At 39.0% G+C, this 18971-nt stretch overlaps 2 protein-coding genes across 2 annotated transcripts in view; one reads left to right on the top strand and one right to left on the bottom strand.

The window, feature by feature from the left end:
• The window catches only part of CBR4 (carbonyl reductase 4), a 156851-nt gene that overhangs the window by 77384 nt on the left and 60496 nt on the right, over window positions 1-18971 (top strand). The gene's annotated exons all lie outside the window — the stretch shown is intronic.
• The window catches only part of LOC129504555 (palladin-like), a 417088-nt gene continuing 400077 nt past the window's right edge, over window positions 1961-18971 (bottom strand). Inside the window, 6 exon segments of the mRNA XM_055317307.1 lie at window positions 1961-4125; window positions 5438-5571; window positions 6105-6270; window positions 8786-8993; window positions 12093-12225; window positions 14458-14552. Coding sequence (XP_055173282.1) covers window positions 3950-4125; window positions 5438-5571; window positions 6105-6270; window positions 8786-8993; window positions 12093-12225; window positions 14458-14552 — 912 coding nt within the window. The 3' untranslated portion in view covers window positions 1961-3949.

Genomic DNA, 18971 nt, shown 5'->3' with positions numbered 1-18971 from the left:
CAGGCTGTCAGGAGATGTCCCCTGGGTAGTAATTAGAAAAACCTGGGCACGAGACTTACGTACAAGCTCCTTTTGGGTAGATACCAGCAACCTGGAGTGAGGTAGAAGGAGTGTGTGAAGATAGTGGCTGGCCTTGGTGTTCTCTGGAGATGGGGAGTTGGCCCTCAGATGTGTGTTTCATTATAAGCCTACCCCTCAGGCTGTGGCTATAAAGAAAAGCAAACAGTCCTCTCATGGGTTCATTCTGCCTCTGCTCTGCCCTTGGGCAGTAGATGGTTAAGGATGGTTGCTCCATTAAAGTCCCATGGGACATGCCTCCACTGTCCACCACAGCCAGGCTGTCCCCTGGGCAGCAGCAGGGAAAACCAGGGTGCTAGACATTTGCAGAAGCTTCTTTCTGGGAGACTGGTGACCTGGAGTGAGGCAGGGGGTGAGCACAGAGATCGTATTCACCAGCCTCAGTCTTGGGAGATTATCTCAGAGTACCCCTAGATGTTTGTTAAATTAGGGCAGCAGAGGTGCCTTCAGGCTGATGCTCGAAGATAAGCAAATAGGCTTAATTCAGAGAAAGACTGGTCCCTAGGGTGGGTGACTCCATGGAGCCTTTTAAGAACTGTCAGGTTGCTATAGCTTTGTGGATCTGGTGGATTTGAGCCCCATTGGCTTGTGAAGCTAGATGTTTTGGGGGCTTGTTTCTCAGGTGCAGGTCTTGAAGTTGGGGTGCTCATTTGGGGCTTCACATCCTTTGATCCTGAGCCTGAAGCCGGGGGTTTTGAGTTCTTCCTGACGGTAGCTTGCCATGCCAGGGGTGGAGTTTATGACAAGATTGTGTTTCAGCCTCTTCTGTTTTTTGTTTGTTTTTTTGTTTTATTTTTTTTATTTTTATTTTTTCTCAGCCTCTTCTGTTTTTGATGTGGGTTGTCTCATTTGCCTGATGTGTAGCAGTCGGCTAGTTTGGGGGTTTCTTTTAGAGGAAATCGTTATGTATGTTGTTGATTTGGTGGGTCTGTGGGAGGAGGAGTGTTGAGGATCCTGTGTTACCATCTTGAACAAGAACCCTCTCTATTTAATTTCATAGATGCCAAGTGAGGGCATACGGTTTGTGGTCACAGAATACTGTCCCTATGGGGCATCACAAGAACCAACATTATTTATAAGCATATATACAGTAAACTAATGTGGTAGGCAGAATTCTAAGGTGGCTCCCAATATTCCCACCTCTTGGTGTACACACACCTTCTCTTAGTTATCCAATCAAACACAAATTTAGGTGTTGCTTTGGAGGGATTTTAATTAGGTAAAAAAAATCAGGTGATTTTAAGAAAGAGAGGTATTCATTTGGTCTTGACCTGATCAGGTGATCCCTTAGAAGGGGCTGGGCTTCTGAATAAGATCAAGGCATGACAGGGATCCATTCTGAGGGAGATTCCCTTTGCTTGTTTTGGAGATGGAGGGAATGACATGGCAGGGAACGGAGGTGGCCTGTAGGAGTGGAGAGTGACTCCTTACTGACAGATTACATTGAGGTCTCTATCCTACAACTGCAAGGAAATAAATTTTATCTCAACTACTGGAACTTGGAAAAGCTCCAGTTGAGATGTAGTCCAGTGGATGTGCTGATGTTCATTACAAGAGTCTGAGCACAGGGATCCCTGGGTGGCGCAGCGGTTTGGCGCCTGCCTTTGGCCCAGGGCACGATCCTGGAGACCCAGGATCGAATCCCACATCGGGCTCCCGGTGCATGGAGCCTGTTTCTCCCTCTGCCTGTGTCTCTGCCTCTCTCTCTCTGTGTGACTATCATAAATAAAAAAAAAAAAAAAAAATCTGAGCACAGAACCCAGCCCTTCCGACGTGCAGAACTGTGAGCTAATAAATTTTAAGCTTCTAAGCTTGTATTAATTTATTACAGCAGCAATAGAAAACTAAAACAATGGAATATTTTGCTTCACAAAATTTCAGCTATTATTTGTTAAATATTTATTGATGTTAAATCCACATTACACCAGCACAACAATCCAAAAAGTAGTATGATAGTACTTTTTTTATAAATACAACATAAAAGGTGGCAAATAATGCTACTTAATCCCAACCCAACAAATTAGCAAACAGTCACATTCAGAAAAATTTGGCAAGTAAGATATGACATAAGTCATAATTCTACAATATAGATAGGTCCATGAAAGACTCTGTATAGTATCTTAAATCCCACATTAGCAACGCATATAAGTGTGGTCAAAGAAACTTGCACCATTCTGCAAAGAACATCTGCCACCCAGTGATCAAGCCTATTAATCATTTAAAACTTGGTTGGTTGGTGTTCTTACAAAGAAGTAGAAAGCTGTACATGTGAAGCAGTAATATGAAATATATGGGGTGGTACACAGATATAAAATTATCTTAAAAAATACTACATACTGAATTAACTGAGCTAAGACAATTCAACATTTTTATTATAAATAATGAAAGATATATATGTTTTGCATAAGGAATACAGTGTTTTCATAGCAAAGTACCATTAAAACCTCATGTTTTATAATAGCTGGCCAAATTGGTTTTTTTCTCCATTTTAAAGTTTCTTGGTTCCGACTTAAAACCATCAAGTCTGGTCAGAATCATGTCAGTCTAGCTGTTGCAGAATCATATGCATTCAAACATCAGTCTTTGCAGAGATGCCTTTACAAACTACCTGGAACCCAGCACCTTCTTAAGGCCAGACTGCATGGCAGCACGTAAGTGAACTAGCATTTTCCATTCACCATATCACAGTGCCACTGGAAAAAACTAGACTATGGCACAAACCTGTTTTTGTCTCTCCCAAATCTCCTTTTCCCTCTAGGGCAGTTTCTCACTGATGCCAATCTTGCAGTCTCAGTCCATTTTCCACTTGCTCGACATACCTAACCTCTTCAGCAACTACACAGACTTCGGACACACTGAACTTCCACAGCACATGTGCTCCAATCTCCCAGCTGACCCTAGATCCCTGGACTTTTGAATGGCAGTGTTTTTTTCACCTACACTTTAATTGGAGGAAAACCAAGGAAAAGCCTGGCCTTCACCGCCTCTCCGGCCCTTTCTACTTTTGTCCAAATGAATACAGGTGTGCTGGTAGCATTTTCCTTCACTCTTCTGCTACTTCCAGACCCCTCTTTCCTCTGAATACTATATGCCTTGGTCATTTGGGTGATTTGGATGTCTTTTGTGGAATGGACTGTAATATAGTTCTGCTCTATTCGGAACAGTTTATATTATTTATATTTAAATTAGCCTTTTAATATGGTTGTAAGTAAGCTTCCTACTAAGGTAGCATGAAAAGAAAACACTACACATAAAGAAAAAGGTGGTTAAGAACTAAGGTATTAACCTTGTTAGAAAACTCTCAGTATTAATAAAATTTAAGGCAAGTAACTCCTTCCTTATGATTTAATATAAAACAATTTGCAAAAACAAGGCATTTACTTGGATTTGTCATTTACTCTCCTTTTCATTCCTATATATTGCACTTGGTTCACTGTAGCTATCTGAACACACTGCCCAATTAGAGTCATTTTAGTACTATTTGTGGTACATTTGCCTCATGTAAAGCATTCCACACTGTCATGCTGTGTAGCACCTACCGCTAGTGTTTAAGGCACTTTGGAGAATACAAATTCTGGTTACCTTTGAACAGCTGATTTCCATTAGCATTTTGGCATTTGAGATCGCTTTCATCACAGAAATTCCACAAGTTTTAAATTGGATGATGAATGTAAATTTTCTGTGCAATGTGTACATTTCTATTAGCATTACTTACTTAAACTCTAAGTTTGGTATATCAAGTAAGAAAAATATTTTGGTGTTTATCTCTTATAGTCAAAGGTATGTTTTTACCCTTTACATAATGTGACAAAGGAGTATGTTGGTCAAGCAACGGCTGTTTCAGTGTTTCAGCTTTAACAAGAATGTTGGATTACAGGTCCTCACTTTCTACCAAGCCGGGAGTACTGAGCGTCAGGTGGGATGGGCTGGCTTCTGGTTGGAACGCTGCCTTGATGTCTAGTCCCTGGTCCGAAAGTGCCGCATAGCGACTGGCTGAGGGCCGTACTTTCTTTGGCTTGGTGCTCTGTGGCTGCTGATGCCACTGGGCTACAATAAAAAAGGAAAAAAATAAAAAGATTTTTAAAAAACCCCAGGATATCACTGGAAAGCACTTACATGTTTCAAGTAAATACAGAATGTCTTTTGATATGTACCAGGCACGTTTCTTTGGCATGGTGGAAATCTTAAAATGTAAGCACTGTCTATACAGGGCAGTGGGAAGAGGTGTAGTTTTTTTTTTTTTTTTTTACAGTAAATACTTACTGGAGCACAGAAATCCTTCAAAATAGTTGCTCAGCTTCCTAACTCCCACCTCTCTCTCTCTTTAAAAAACATCTTCGGGATCCCTGGGTGGCGCAGCGGTTTGGCGCCTGCCTTTGGCCCGGGGCGCGATCCTGGAGACCCTGGATCGAGTCCCATGTCGGACTCCTTGCATGGAGCCTGCTTCTCCCTCTGCCTGTGTCTCTGCCTCTCTCTCTCTCTCTCTGTGTAACTATCATGAATAAATAAATAAAATCTTAAAAAAAAAAAATCTTCAAAGCACAACATGTATAAATGCCATAATAATTGTAGTAGGTATTCAGATAGATGTTTCAACGTTAATCAGTTGAAAAGAAGTGGGCAGTAGGGAAGGTTGAGGTCACTCAATACTTGAAGAACCTCACAAAATTATTTCCTATTCAAGAAGAGGGGAAATTTGAAATAAGTTCTTAATTTGTTTCTAGTGGTTTCCTTTATGTCAATAGATCATTCATGCTACTGGACTAGTCTGCAATTCAATAGAAACAAGTTTCTTTAAATTTAAGACGGATGTACACAAATATACATACACAAACACTCAAGCCTACTGCTGAGCTGCTGAAGGTATATTAAAAGAGAAAAGCGCTAAGCCACAGAAAGGATGCATTCCAGGATCCATGGTACACACATTGAGAGTGCATGAAGACACTGTGTAGGATTATAATATAGAAAGAAATGTTAAGAGGCAGTCATTTGCAGAACACAGTAACAAGAAAATGTGAAAAACGTGGTTATTGCCTTCGTCTACTGTTAACTTCTAAGGAGGCTTGAGTAAGGAAGCCACAACTGACTAGCCAACATAAGAGAAATCAACATGCATAGTTTGCTAATAATACAAAGTTCCTGAATGATACTTGGGTGTTTGTTCTCCTGGTGTAGTTCACTATTAATGTTGAGAAACTATAAATAGAAAGAGAAAGAGCAATATGAAATTTTGGGCAAATAAAACACTATAGTTGTTTATAAGCTTATATAAAAGTAATGTGATTTGCTGTCCGGATGTCTAATTTTTCATGACTTAATGAATAAATACAATGAGAGGACATGGAGTGGCACTCACTGTAAACATCCAGCCTGGCAGTACAGGACACAATCCCTGCTTCATTCTTGGCTGACACTGTGTACCACCCAGCATCTTCTTTTGTGGCTCCCTGAATAAGCAGGCAGATGTAGCCATGGTTATCCTGGTGCATGCTGGAGAAACAGGTAAAGTCATTAGGGTTCTAAATTTTTTAAAAGTGGCTTTGGACATGAGGCATCATTTTTAATTAGATCATTAGAAACAGAATTGTGCAAGTAGCGGATAATAGGGTCATACTTAATCTAGAAAGGCTGCTAGCCCCATTAAAGTTAATGGTAGAGAAGAGCAGACATCAAGAGGTTGAATAAATGTGCACACTTAATTTCTAGCTGAGGATCCCCCTTTACAAAACCCACTGAATAGTTTCTGTATCACCACTGAAGCCAATAAATTCATCTTTTCTTCTAGGTATTAACACTTTAAAAAAATCACCAGGAGATTAAATTAGAATGTGCCTCATCACATATCATTAGAGCTTCCTTCCAAAAACTTAATTTTACATTAGGGTAAAGAGTGACTTTTGTCTTTAATATCAATAACATGACTCTTGCACAGATTTATTTGCTATATAAAGTATATCCTTTTTATATATCCTTAGGACCTATTGAACAGATGTGGATTAAGTTAAGTCACTGTGTATTCTCACCTCACTCGGTCAGTGCTGTGAGTGAGCGATTCATTTTCTTTCTTCCAAAATATCTGAGGCAGTGGCACTCCTGAAACACGGCATTCCAGCCTCACTGGGTATCCATCAGCAACTCCTGTGTTTTGCAGCTTCTCAATAAACACGGGAGGTTTGTGTGCTTCTTTAGCTAAGGGACAGGAGAGGAATTATCTATCAGTGATCTACAAAGGTAATGCTATGAAGAATTCAGCAGCCTTTAGAAATATTGTTGAAATAGATCTTTTCTTTTATGATACCATTTTTCACTTCAGCTAGATGCTAGTTCCTTCTCCAAATCACTCTTTTACCAAGAAAGGTCCCTAGGCTTTGTCCCACTCATTTTTTTCCTCAATTAATTCCTTTTTTTCCCTCAATTAATTGAAGTCTGACAGGCCCACACAGTCCACTGGCCATCTGCTCCACAGAATGCCTGTCTGACAGACTGAGTGGCATTCCTAAGTCATTGCTAGCCATCTGGGATGGCTTCACTACTGATTATGCCTCTACCAACCACTGCCACCTAGTGATTCTAAGGAGAACAAGGATTTCTAAGGATTTGATCCACTCAGATCTCTCCTTGCTGTCTGCATCAATGTTTACTAATCTCTAAGTCTTGGTTCAAGTGAGACATACCGTAGGACTTAAAGGGGGAAATGAACAGGGAGACATCTTTATCCAAATTTGGCTGCTTTTTAAAATTGTTACTTAAAACTAGGAATGTACATCCTATAAATTACAAATTCCAATTTGTATTCCTTCAAGGAAGTTATAAAAAGACTTTTTATAACCTCTGAAGGGAAGAAGCCACAAAGAGACAACTTTAATAACACTCTGATTATTACTATCTGATGGGAAATTGTTTTCACAGATGTGCAGTAGAAACAATGTCAGAGTAAGAATAAAGTTTAATTATTTTCTTAGCTACCAATAATGAATTTGAGGATGCATGACTTTGTCTACCATACACTCCTGTGCAGTGACAGATATAGCCAAGCCACACAGGGGAGAAACAGGTGAAGAGGAGAAAACCTGCACCTGAAAACTGCAAATACCTGAGACTCTCTGAAGATTTGGAATGATGTAGAGGGTTATACTTTTATTGTATTTCACATGGTTTCCTGGCCTCTGGCTGTATCAGAGGAAGTGAGAATAGGTCTGTTAATATTCTTTCTGGATACTAGTTCTGAGAAAACCATAGAAGGTATAAAATGGACCTCAATGTCAAAGCAGTTTTCCAACAGAATAACACCCACCATTTTGGAGCAATGCTATGCAGGTTACTGGTGGTAATGCAGAGCTTCATATGATTTAATCCTTATAAAATGATGTAATCCTCATAAAGACTCTGTGGGGCCTGATGGTCCCTATTTCACATATGGGGTAATCAAGCTGCAGAGATATTATATGTCTGCCAAAGGACATAGCTAATAAATGAGAGCTGGGATTAGAACTGAGATCTGATGCCAAAGACGTGATGCTAATTACTGTGTCCTGCCACCTTTCTCATGCAAGTACTGACTGAGGCACACCAAGATGTCTGTGTCTCAGACCTTCAAGTCTCAGTTCTGAGAGCAGATATGATCCAAGGGCAACATTTAACAGAATAATGCTGAACAGTTTTAGGTTGGAGGAGGGATGCTTAGAGGGTTAGAAGAAATTGATCCTGGTCATACAGGAATAGTGAATACTTGATGTAACACACAACATGACAGCCCAGGTATTTAGGACATTTTTTGTGTGAAAAAGGTTCCCGGTGCTTTTATTAGAATCATTATCCAGGGTTTTAGCCCGGACCTCCTGGGCTTTATTCTCATGGCTACTGTATCTCTTGGAAGAGCTCAGTGGCTCATAGTTTGGGGAAGACCACTAGAGGTGAACAGACCATGTGATCTGGCCCTCAGTTTACCAAACAGGACCCTGGGAAAGTCACTTACTCTCTCGAACTTCCACATCTGTAAAGTGAAGAAAATTTGCTCCAGTTATCTTTTAGGGCTTTTGTGAGGACCAGCTGAGATAATGTATATGAAGCACTTCGCAAAAAGAGGTATGAGAAATAAACATTCTTTTTAAAAAGAGAACAGAAAACAGACTCTTACTTATGCTCAACTCCTAAGGATATTATAAAGGGTAAGGGTAAGACTTTGTATAACATGTACTTGTATGAAATTTACCTAACAGTATAATACATTAAAAAGCAAATCTGAATTTGACTGTGACACTGGGGGTAGATGATAATGTTTAAAATTTTTGAATTTTGAGGCCACAGCACATTACTTTAAAAAGTGGGCAGAGAACTTTATTCATGAGCAAATTCTTATATATCAAATTTGGTTCTATAATCCATGACACCACTGCTCTTTCTCTATGTAACACTGGAGGCCAGCACACACAAGAAGTAGAACAACCCAGAACAGCTGCTAACCTCCTCTTCTGTCTTGGCCAGGCTGATGGGAGAAAGGAAAGAGAAATAATTATGGCCACACTGAAAAAATTAATGTTTCTGATTTGCTAATAAGCCTTCTGTCCTAATGGACTGTTTTGATGAAACAGTCTACTTTTTCAGTACTTCGACTTCTTTTCCATATTGGTTAATAATGCAGGGTTAATTTACATTTTTGAATCTGATATTTATTCTGAAAGAAAAAAAATCCAGACTTGCTTACCAGCAACCACAAGCTCCAGGCTGAATGAGTTTTGTCCTGCTCGGTTGGTGGCTATACATGTGTAGATGCCGGCGTCTCGTGATGTGACTGGCTCTATGATCAGAGAGTGCACCCCATTCTCACGCACGAGCATCTTGTGAGCATTGTCGGGGCGTATAGGTTTTCCATCTAGTTGCCAGCTTAGATCTGGGGTTGGTAACCCACTGACCTGAATCAGAAAGGAGCATATAAATTTCTCTAATACTGAAACAAAGTGAAATCATTTATAGTTAAGAAACCACCGTAAATTCTCTCCTTCATTAGTACAAGAGCCAGCTCATGTACTCTTGCTTAAACCTTTCAATAGCTTCCTGAGAAATCATCGACTCACTTCTAAACATCTCTTGTAGGGATCCCTGGGTGGCGCAGTGGTTTGGCGCCTGCCTTTGGCCCAGGGCGCGATCCTGGAGACCCGGGATCGAATCCCACATCAGGCTCCCGGTGCATGGAGCCTGCTTCTCCCTCTGCCTGTGTCTCTGCCTCTCTCTCTCTCTCTCTCTCTCTATCATAAATAAATAAAAAATAAATAAATAAATAAACATCTCTTGTAGAGCAACCTAAAAAAGAAAAGTAAAATGGGGTTTTTAAATTTCTTTTATTGTCTTACCTCACCAGGGTTAAAAGGTTACTGGGATGATGTCAGCACAGGGCTCTGAGCTCTTTGGAAAAAGATGTCCAACTACAATACAACACATACTCAGCTGGCATTTATACCCTATAAAGCTTATTATCAAAGGGTTGCCATAGCTGTGGAGACATAGTTAATGCATCCATCAGCACACAGAGCTATTATTATTTTATAATCCTTGAAAGTAAGTAACAAGAGCAATATGAAATTACCCAGAAAGCCATCTCAACAAATTAGCATCACAACGGAAACTAAAATCGTGAGATCTGGACAGTTGTGTAGACCAGAGATCAGATAAAAGCGCATTTAATTGCTAATATCACATTGTGCTGTGAAGGGTAGGGATGGCTGCCATCTGTCAGCTCTTTATAGTTTTGCCTTTAATTGTGAAAGGGAAAAAAAAGCACCATTAAAGAAGGTTTTTTTTTTTACCGCCACCCCAAATTTACTAGGGGGAAATTGCATTCAAAAAGATGTCAGTTGGACTGTAAAGTAATTCTTTTGAAAACCCAGCTCTGCCAAATTCCATTCCTGCTTTGTGATATTCACTTACACTACCTACAAGATGCCTCCTCCCTACATGTAACAAAGATCTCGAGAATTTTCTTTTTTTAAGATTTTATTTATTTATTTATTTATTTATTCCTGAGAAAAGCAGAGACCGAGAAGCAGAGACATAGACAGAAGGAGGAGCAGGCTCCTCACGGGGAGCCTGATGTGGGACTCGATCCCTGGACTGAGATCACACCCTGAGCCAAAGGCAGACACTCAACTGCTGAGCCACCCAGGTGTCCCGGTCTTGAGAATTTAAGAGAGAAAAAAATAAGTAAACTGAAATGACTGGTTAAAAGGATGAAGATATTTTGGAAACAAATAGCACTAGTCAGCTTGGCTTTTGAAAGGGTCAGGCTCTGTGTCCTCTCCTTTACCTGTTTGGAGATCACTAGAGGTGGTATGCAGGAAGAGGCAGTACAGGCTTCTGGTCAGGCTCCAGTCCTTTCCCAAGTTGAGAAAAAAAGTGGCAAGGTTTGTTCCCACCTTGCTAGGTTAGATCCTGACCAAGGCCATGGCATGTGTAGTAGGAGCATCAGTCCAAGCACTGTGCACTCTCAACACCCCTAATTCACACTGCATTCATGCCAAGGGACAGACTTCATCTCATTAAGGCAGAGAGAAAATGCCCATTCTTCTATCCATTTTAATTCCAGCCCTTCTGGTTATGTAAATAAAGCAAGCCCCATCTCAGGAATTCAAGGTTATTGTAAACAGGTCATAATTTGAACAGAAGCATGCTCTTGGCTGATATGGAAATGGGAGGAGGCAGATGAGCAGACCTGTTACTAGAGGTGTTGGATTATTTTCCCTTCGCACTTAGTACCACGTCAGGGGTAGTCAGCATCTAGGAACGTACCCAACAGGTTGGGGCGGGGGGAGTGCTTTTTTGGGGCAAAATTATACTGATTATAATTATAAAGATTTTTTAAGACCCTTTTTACACGTAACATAATAATCCCTTGGTATCATCTAATAATCTAAAATAAAATTTCACATGGTGACTCAAATGTCATTTCATAAGTGGTCTGTATGGACTCTTAATTACAGACCAAAAATAAACACACACGTGCTAAAACTCAAGTTTTGAACTTATACTGTAAAAAGAATTATGTTGGAAAATAAAATACTTTTGTTAAGAGTATTTTTTTTTTAAATACATTTCTATAAACCCAGATTTAATCCTCCGAGCATCTTATATTTGTGTTCTGCAATCCCAGAGAGAACCAGCAGAGGGAGCCCACATTCAAAAAACCTTATCCATATTTAAGAACTTAACTTTAAGATCAATAAATAATGGGGCAAAAAAACAAAGCAATCAAAAAAAATTTCACAGCAGTGGTTACTAAACATTTCTGGCCTCGAGCTCCTTTAAGGAATTGATGAAAGCTGTATCATACACATAATTTTGTATGCAATTTCAGAACTCACACCTAAGGAAAGCTGCCTCCCAGAAGGCCCTGGGTTAGGAATCCCCGCTGTAGGGTCGCCTAGGTGGTTCAGTGGTTGTGTCTGCCTCCAGTCCAACTGATCCTGGAGTCTTGGGATCGAGTTCCACGTCAGGCTCCCTGCATGGAGCCTGCTTCTCCCTCTCCCTCTGTCTCTCTCATGAATAAATAAATAAAATCATAAAAAAAAAAAAAGGAATCCCCACTGTAAAATGGGTAAGAGAAGTATGTCACTCTAACTTCTCCTAGGAATGGGAGGAATAAAGGAGTAGATACATGGCTACAAAATGTGTATGAAAGAAGAATGGAAGATAAATGAATTATTAGGACATATGACAAATTTAACACATTTATTGCTTCAACAAAATGTGAAACTTAAAGGGAAACAACCTCCCAGTGACTGTGTACAGTACGGTATGTAGGGTTCTAAATAAAGAACACATTCAGTAAAAATTTAAAGGAAACGAATGACAGAACAGTATATAAACATCCAGTAAATGGCACTCTCTTTTTCTTTTTTTTTTTTTCTCGTAGGTTGGAAAACATTTCAGAGATGCACACCTTACATAATTTCCCTAAAGGAACTTAAAAGACATGGCAGTGGCGGGGCGGGGGAAGGGAGGCAACACCAAACTCTTACCTTACAATCCATTCTACACAGTTTTCCTTCTTGAACTGTTAGATCTCCGGGAGCCTGCAAGAAGTGAGGTCTGAAGAATCGCTCCTGAATTGGTTCATTCTCATCTCCACTGTCCCTTGATCTAGAACGAGGCCTTAGGACAGGACAGATAATAAACAAAAAGATGGAAGGAAAAGAAGGAAACAAAAGGGGAGAGGGAGGGAGGAAGATAGAAATTATTTTCAGACTCTTGATTTTTATAATAATACATAGAGTAATAATATAATTTTCTTACCTGATTCCTATTCCGAAAGTTTGCACTTAAAACCAGAAAAGTTAGCAAAGTCTTGTTTCATTTGGAACTTTATTATGAACTTAATAGTCTGCTAATTGCAGAACTTAAATAATTCTGCTATCCTAATCCTTAAAGCTAATATAAATCATAAAAGGGGAAATGGGAAAAAATGAAGTACTCTATATTAACCTATTTTTCCCTAAATAAATATTTTTGAAAGCTATATGAGAAGCAGCAGCAGCTGTTGCTCATTTATTACCAAATCTTTTCCAAGAGAAAGTATAATTTTCCACTGGGATTTTAAATTTATAGGAAATTAAAATCTCTTGTTATTTTGTAAAAATTTCCTATCTTTCTAATCAAAATTCCTTTTCATATTAACCAGGAAAACAAATTATATTTTTTAGCTTTAAAATAAGATTGTGCATATCTTCCAAATTTGGTGCATCTCTCTTGATTTGAGTAGGTTGTTAGAGGCACCTTTAAGAATAACACCATTTCAAGTTAATTGAAGGGAAGATGCAACAAAGGAACAGGATACTGAACATAAATCCTGTCACTAATCATTAGAAGACAAGTTTAAAAACATTTAACTGGAAAAGGTAAGAGTAGAACAAAGGAAAGAACAGTGTAACAGGCTAATAATTACCAGCTTTTTAAAATATATAGTTTACTATTCTCCAAGCACAGATCTCATTTGTGAGCAGAATATTTTTCTAGTAGACACAGACACATGGAAAAACTTAAATATTGAAGACACAAGAAAAGCAGAAGAAAGTAATGCAAGAGATCTGCTACTAAATACGCCCTGTTTATAGCCATGTGCAAAGGCCTAACTAGGTTCTTGTGACTAGATATTGCCACAAACAAGTTAGAATTAACCCCCCATGTGTTTCAGTGCCAGAACAGCCTTCCAAATTGTTGAGCAAAGGTTTCTGAGCATGCGGTCACATGGGGTGTAGACATACCATTTGTCTGGGGCTTCCTCAGTGTTTCTGGCTTCCCTTCTGTGAGCCTAACTTAGTATGTACGTGCTTTCCTCACCAGCAGTGTTTGCATGTGGGGCCTACAGTCTATATAGTCAGGGCTATTTGAGACGCTCTGTAAGATATCTACAAAGGCACCCAACATGACAGCCAGGGTGACTTACCCTATTTTTTTTTTTAAGATTTTATTTATTCATGAAAGACACAGAGAGAGAGAGAGAGAGAGAGAGGCAGAGACACAGGCAGAGGGAGAAGCAGGCTCCATGCAGGGAGCCTGATGTGGGACTCGATCCCGGGACTCCAGGATCACACCCTGGGCCAAAGGCAGGCGCTAAACCACTGAGCCACCCAGGGATCTCCTACCCTATTTTTTAGAGTGCAAATATGTTACTAGGAAGTGATCTCCTTTTCTCCTCCCTGCCTACTGTAGTTCCGGCAGTATCCTTGCATAAGCTCAGGATGACTAGGAATAGGAAGCACATTTTACTCTTAACAAGTACTTGTTGAACTTTTAAAATAGGGCACATTTTACCTACAAAATTGTCATAAAAAATAAACTGTTTTGAATGAAATGACTGAAAAGTGAACATTCACAAACCAGCTAATTTTAAGAAATCTAGTGGCAAAAAAGAAAGAAAAGAAAAGAGAAAAGAAAAGAAAAGAAAAAAAAAAAAAAAGAAAGAAAGAAATCTAGTGGCAATAATTTGTCATGGCCAGTCTAGACCGCTGCTGGTCTAGAAGTTTGGTTTTGAATGGCTGTGTACCATTTACTAGTATTTTCATGTTAATGTGCCTGCCATTTAAAGGTGTCTAGTCTTGTTTCTTTATATACTGACTGGGCCCTACTTAACAAATTAGTGGTGGTATATTTAACTGGGCTTAGTTAGCCACATTAGCAACTAACTTTCCCTTTTTTGAATTGCAAAGGAGCATAATCATCGAGGGGCTAGTCAATGTATACACTTTAAGACCATATTCATGTTCTTCTGTCTTCTGACACTGTCTGCTCTTCTTGGTCATACCATGATTCGAATATCGTTGAATTTATAGTAATGACTAAAATAAAATAGTAGTTAACACCTATGGGAAGGAACATCTGCCATACCTTCTGACATGAGGGTGGCCTGAGGGAGAGCGGGGACTGCGGCCTCTTTGGTTGACAGCCTGTACCATGAGGCGTCCAGTACAACTGATGCGGCCCTGTCAGAGACATCAGAAAAAGAAGTGATTGCCATGCAGAACAATTAACCACTAAGCACCATGTTTACTGTCCTGTTGTCCATAACAAACCAATATGCCATATTAGTAAGAAATGTACTTTCCCTGAGTTAAACTCCTTGGCAAACTCTGTTTGTTTAAAGAACTTGGTGACTAGGTCTTTCTTTGAACTATTAAGAAAGCTTTACTGTTTTATCTAGAATGGTATTTAAAATCACACTCCTTAATGAACTAATTATAATCTGCTATGGTCTCCCTAACACATGGAGTTGAGTTGTACAATATAGCAGGAGGACATTAACTGTCTTGCAATAATTCCATTTTTATGGTCAAATATCTATTAGTTGTAGCTAATTCTGAAATCATACTAGATGATTTTAGTTTTCTGACGTATCTTTTTAGTAATATATATATATTTATATATATATAATATATATATATAAATATATATATATATATAAATAAAATGTCAGTGGTATTCCTTCTAAAAACCACATATTAAAAGAGACGCCAGCATCATGAAGTGAGCATTATGTGAGAAGGATACATGGGCATGACAAGGAGAATAGAATGACTATAGGCTACCACATGCCCATGAATTAAGAATAGTTGTGATTTAAAAACCAGGAGCAGGGAGATACCTAAAAATATGTGGGTTGTATGATACAGGCCTATCTAATGAAAAGCTATATTTTATCTCAAGTTTTATCTCTTAAGTTGAAGAACTGATAAATGCTGTCATAGGATGGACAAAAGTAATACTTAAGAGGACTCAGATGACATGAGTAAATCACCACTGTTACTCTGGCTTTTTGTTTTTGCTCCTTCTTTTACTTTTTTCCCTATTACTGGAAGAGTAACAGAATAGATTTTTTCCTCTTGTATCTAGGACAGGGTGAGCAGCTGTACTTCTAAATTCTGACGATGGCTAGACAGAGCAGCAAGAAAGGAAAACGAGAAGCAGCAGATTATTAATGATGAGACTTAGGGATTTCTAGCTCACAGTGGATGAGCCACCCTCATGTGCACTTATCGCCCAAATTTACCACTACCTCTCATTTTCATTCCACGGTGCCAGTATAGACAGGTAACAGAAGCACAGGTGTTCTGTATGTTTTGAGGAACTGCTTTCTGAGTTCCACCTCAGAGTGAACAGGGATGAGGGAGCACAATGGTGGAGGGGACACAGAGAAACCCCACGGCAGGAGTCAGTGAAGGCAGGAATCCAGTCAGCAGGGCTCTCCGGGTTTCCCCACAGAATGGACTTCTTTAGGGCCTTGAGCACTCCAAAAAGGCAAAGACATATCAGGCTGTGATACAGACAGGAGAAGAACTGGGAACTATCAAACAGAAAGAGGAGGTCGTAAAGAGACAAAACTGAAGTAGTCTTATCGCACTAGATATGTGACCTCCTCCAGCACTCACAATATTTGCTATTGAGGTCCTCTTTATTTATTTTAAAGATTTTATGTATTTATTTGACTCAAAGAGAAAGAGAGAGAGAGCACAAGCAGGGGAAGCTGCAGAGGGAGAGGGAGAAGCAGGCTCTCCATGGAGGTGGGAGCCCAATGCCAGACTCCAGAGGATCCAAAAGGGAAGTTAACATTAATCACTTATGTGGTTAGAAAAAGATGTAAGTTAAATTCAGCCTTTAACCTTGAATTTGGGGAAGCAGATCAAAAATTTTTCTCTAAACTGGAGTTGAGTTTTGACTTTCCTCAGACTTTAGGCAAATCACCAAATTTGTTCAAGCCTTTGTTTCTTCTTCTGTAAAAACCAGAAGATACATATCTGTGAATCTGTCTCATTGCTGCTATTGTTTTACTAGACATTAAATATGCACAGACATGCATCCAGATGAGTTTTTGGGTCCTGACAGCTTGGTTGACTCCAATAAATTTCTCCAAGTGGTTATACTTTGCCCGAGTATGCTCTTACCTTCTTTTTGATTCCTTCAAATACCTCTTTTAATGATGGTCTCCCCACCCTCTTAACACTGAGATGAGTTTTAGTTACCTTCGCATGACCCTCCTTAGCTCTGGAGTCAGTCTAGGTTTATAAACCAGGCCTGTCCTTTATAACTGAGTGACTTTAGGCAGGTAATTTAACCTCCTAAGTGAGTTCATGTATAAAATAGGACCACAGAGTTCATCAATCTTGCATGGGTTCTTATGAAGATTAAATGAGCTAACAGGGGTACTTAGTATTGTGTTTTGCACAAAGTAAACACTCGAAATGTGAAATTATTATGGATGTAATTATAATAATGACCAGATAAACATGAAACATTCCTTAGAATTGTTTTAAAAACAATTTTTTTTCATACATAGTGGGGTTTTCTTTCTTTTGGTATTAGGCTATAACCCCCTCCAAAGGAAAAACTTATGCTATTGCTTGAAAGGTGTCAAGCACACTGGTATGTTCAATGTATTCACTGATGTAATGGCTGCATTTGAGGCATAAGATAAAAGATGTCCTACTCAGCTCTAAGCATTAGATTCTGCTTAGGATAAACCCTGACTCCTCTTCCCTCTTCAAAAAAAAAAAAAATAGGGTCAACAAGTTGGTATACTACTCTCTAAAGATCACACATTTCTACAATGTTTTCAAGACTTTTACTGCTACTGCTTAGAACCATATACACAAATACTGCCATAAAATATCTTTACCCAAATTTAAGAAAAAGGTATATGCCACCATTTGTCATTTTTAACTCCTACACCATGTTTTACTTCTGAACATAAAAGGAGAAGGCATGATCTTTAGGAGGCAGAACTGTTAGCTTGAGATACAGTGTTATTGGCGAAATATATATTACTAATCAATAAATGACCAGGAGCATTTAGAAAGCTTCCAAACTAACAAGTCGTATATTTTTGACATTTGTATTTGGGGGAAAAAAAAAACAGAATTCAGTGAAACGCTTTTTTTTTTTTTTTTTTTTTTATGATAGTCACACAGAGAGAGAGAGAGAGAGAGAGAGAGAGGTGCAGAGACACAGGCAGAGGGAGAAGCAGGCTCCATGCACCGGGAGCCCGATGTGGGATTCGATCCTGGGTCTCCAGGATCGCGCCCTGGGCCAAAGGCAGGCGCCAAACCGCTGCGCCACCCAGGGATCCCTTCAGTGAAACACTTTTAAAAGATACACACAACTGAAAGTTCAGATTTTTAAATCTGGATGTCTTATATCTGAAGGTCGTACAAAATTCTATCATACTAACGTGCCGTTTAACCCTAGTATCCTCCTACTAGGCTCTGATGCACATTAATGCTGTTGCATTTGCTTTTAACTTTTTCATTTCTACCTACTTTATTATTAACACATGAAGGAATAATGGAAGTGAATGTTTAAAATTTGAAATGAGCCAGGAAACTTTCTAATGCTAAAACAAAACACAAGCAAACCCACTTCTTAAATTTAATTCAGCTGTGCGTTACTTTTCTATTCCAAACAAATCCACAGAGTTTAAAGCTATAGAGCAAATAATAAGTTTGAATTCTTAAAGTGATTATGTATCAAACATCAGCTTGTAAAGATTATTTATGTCTCATGCAAGGCCAATTATTTATATAATATGGAAATAACATTTATATTTCCTAGCTTATGAAATTTAACTGTGGCACACAGGTCTTTATAAAAGCTTGCCACTTGTATACATAATGCAATTTGAGGAAACATCAAATTGCAAAACAGCCCTTCCAAACTCCAAGTGCAGCACAGAGTAACTTAGCAACACAACAAAACAATGTAAAACATTCATGTTTAGATTTAGCTGTACCTTAAAGATAGGATTAGAGTCTAAAACTGCTTTTGTGATCCTCATTTTGGCATTATGTTTGGTGTAGTGCTGCATAATCACTCATTATTTCACTTAACTATGTGATTGCTTTGGTCTCTCATGAATTGCAGGAGCAGCACACACTGTGATACACACTGTCTAGTATATGTTTAGAGCTGGGTGTTCCATCCCAAGGAGAATTTGGATGTAGTCATCAATATCTAAAGTGTTTCTTAGTCCCAAAAGATGGACTCAGGTGGAAAAATATTCTATAAAATATTCTGCTGAACTTTAGTGTTTCTCTTTCCTTGGTTCTCACCCTTTCTCTTGGCTGCTTTCTGTAACTACTTTCCACTGCTCAGGAAAACTCTGCCGTCTGTATTTCATTACTGAACTCATTTTTCCACTCCAGCCTTTTCCTCTTTCCCTTGGTCATTTCATATCATGTACACTACAGTGTACCAGAAAAAATAGATGTAGTTGTCTCCTTTTCAAACCAAATATACATCTAAAATAAAAAAGTTTAAGGTAACCAAAGGGCATGAAGGAATTAAAGAATCAAGTTTTCTTTTGACTGTATGTTATGCTTTTGGGATTAATGTGTCCTAAAAAATTCAGCTTT

This window comes from Nyctereutes procyonoides, unplaced genomic scaffold (assembly GCF_905146905.1).
Source record: "Nyctereutes procyonoides isolate TBG_1078 unplaced genomic scaffold, NYPRO_anot_genome, whole genome shotgun sequence".
NCBI lineage: Eukaryota > Metazoa > Chordata > Mammalia > Carnivora > Canidae > Nyctereutes > Nyctereutes procyonoides.
The sequence above is the reverse complement of the archived record's forward strand: the minus strand, read 5'-3'. Positions and strand labels throughout refer to the sequence as shown.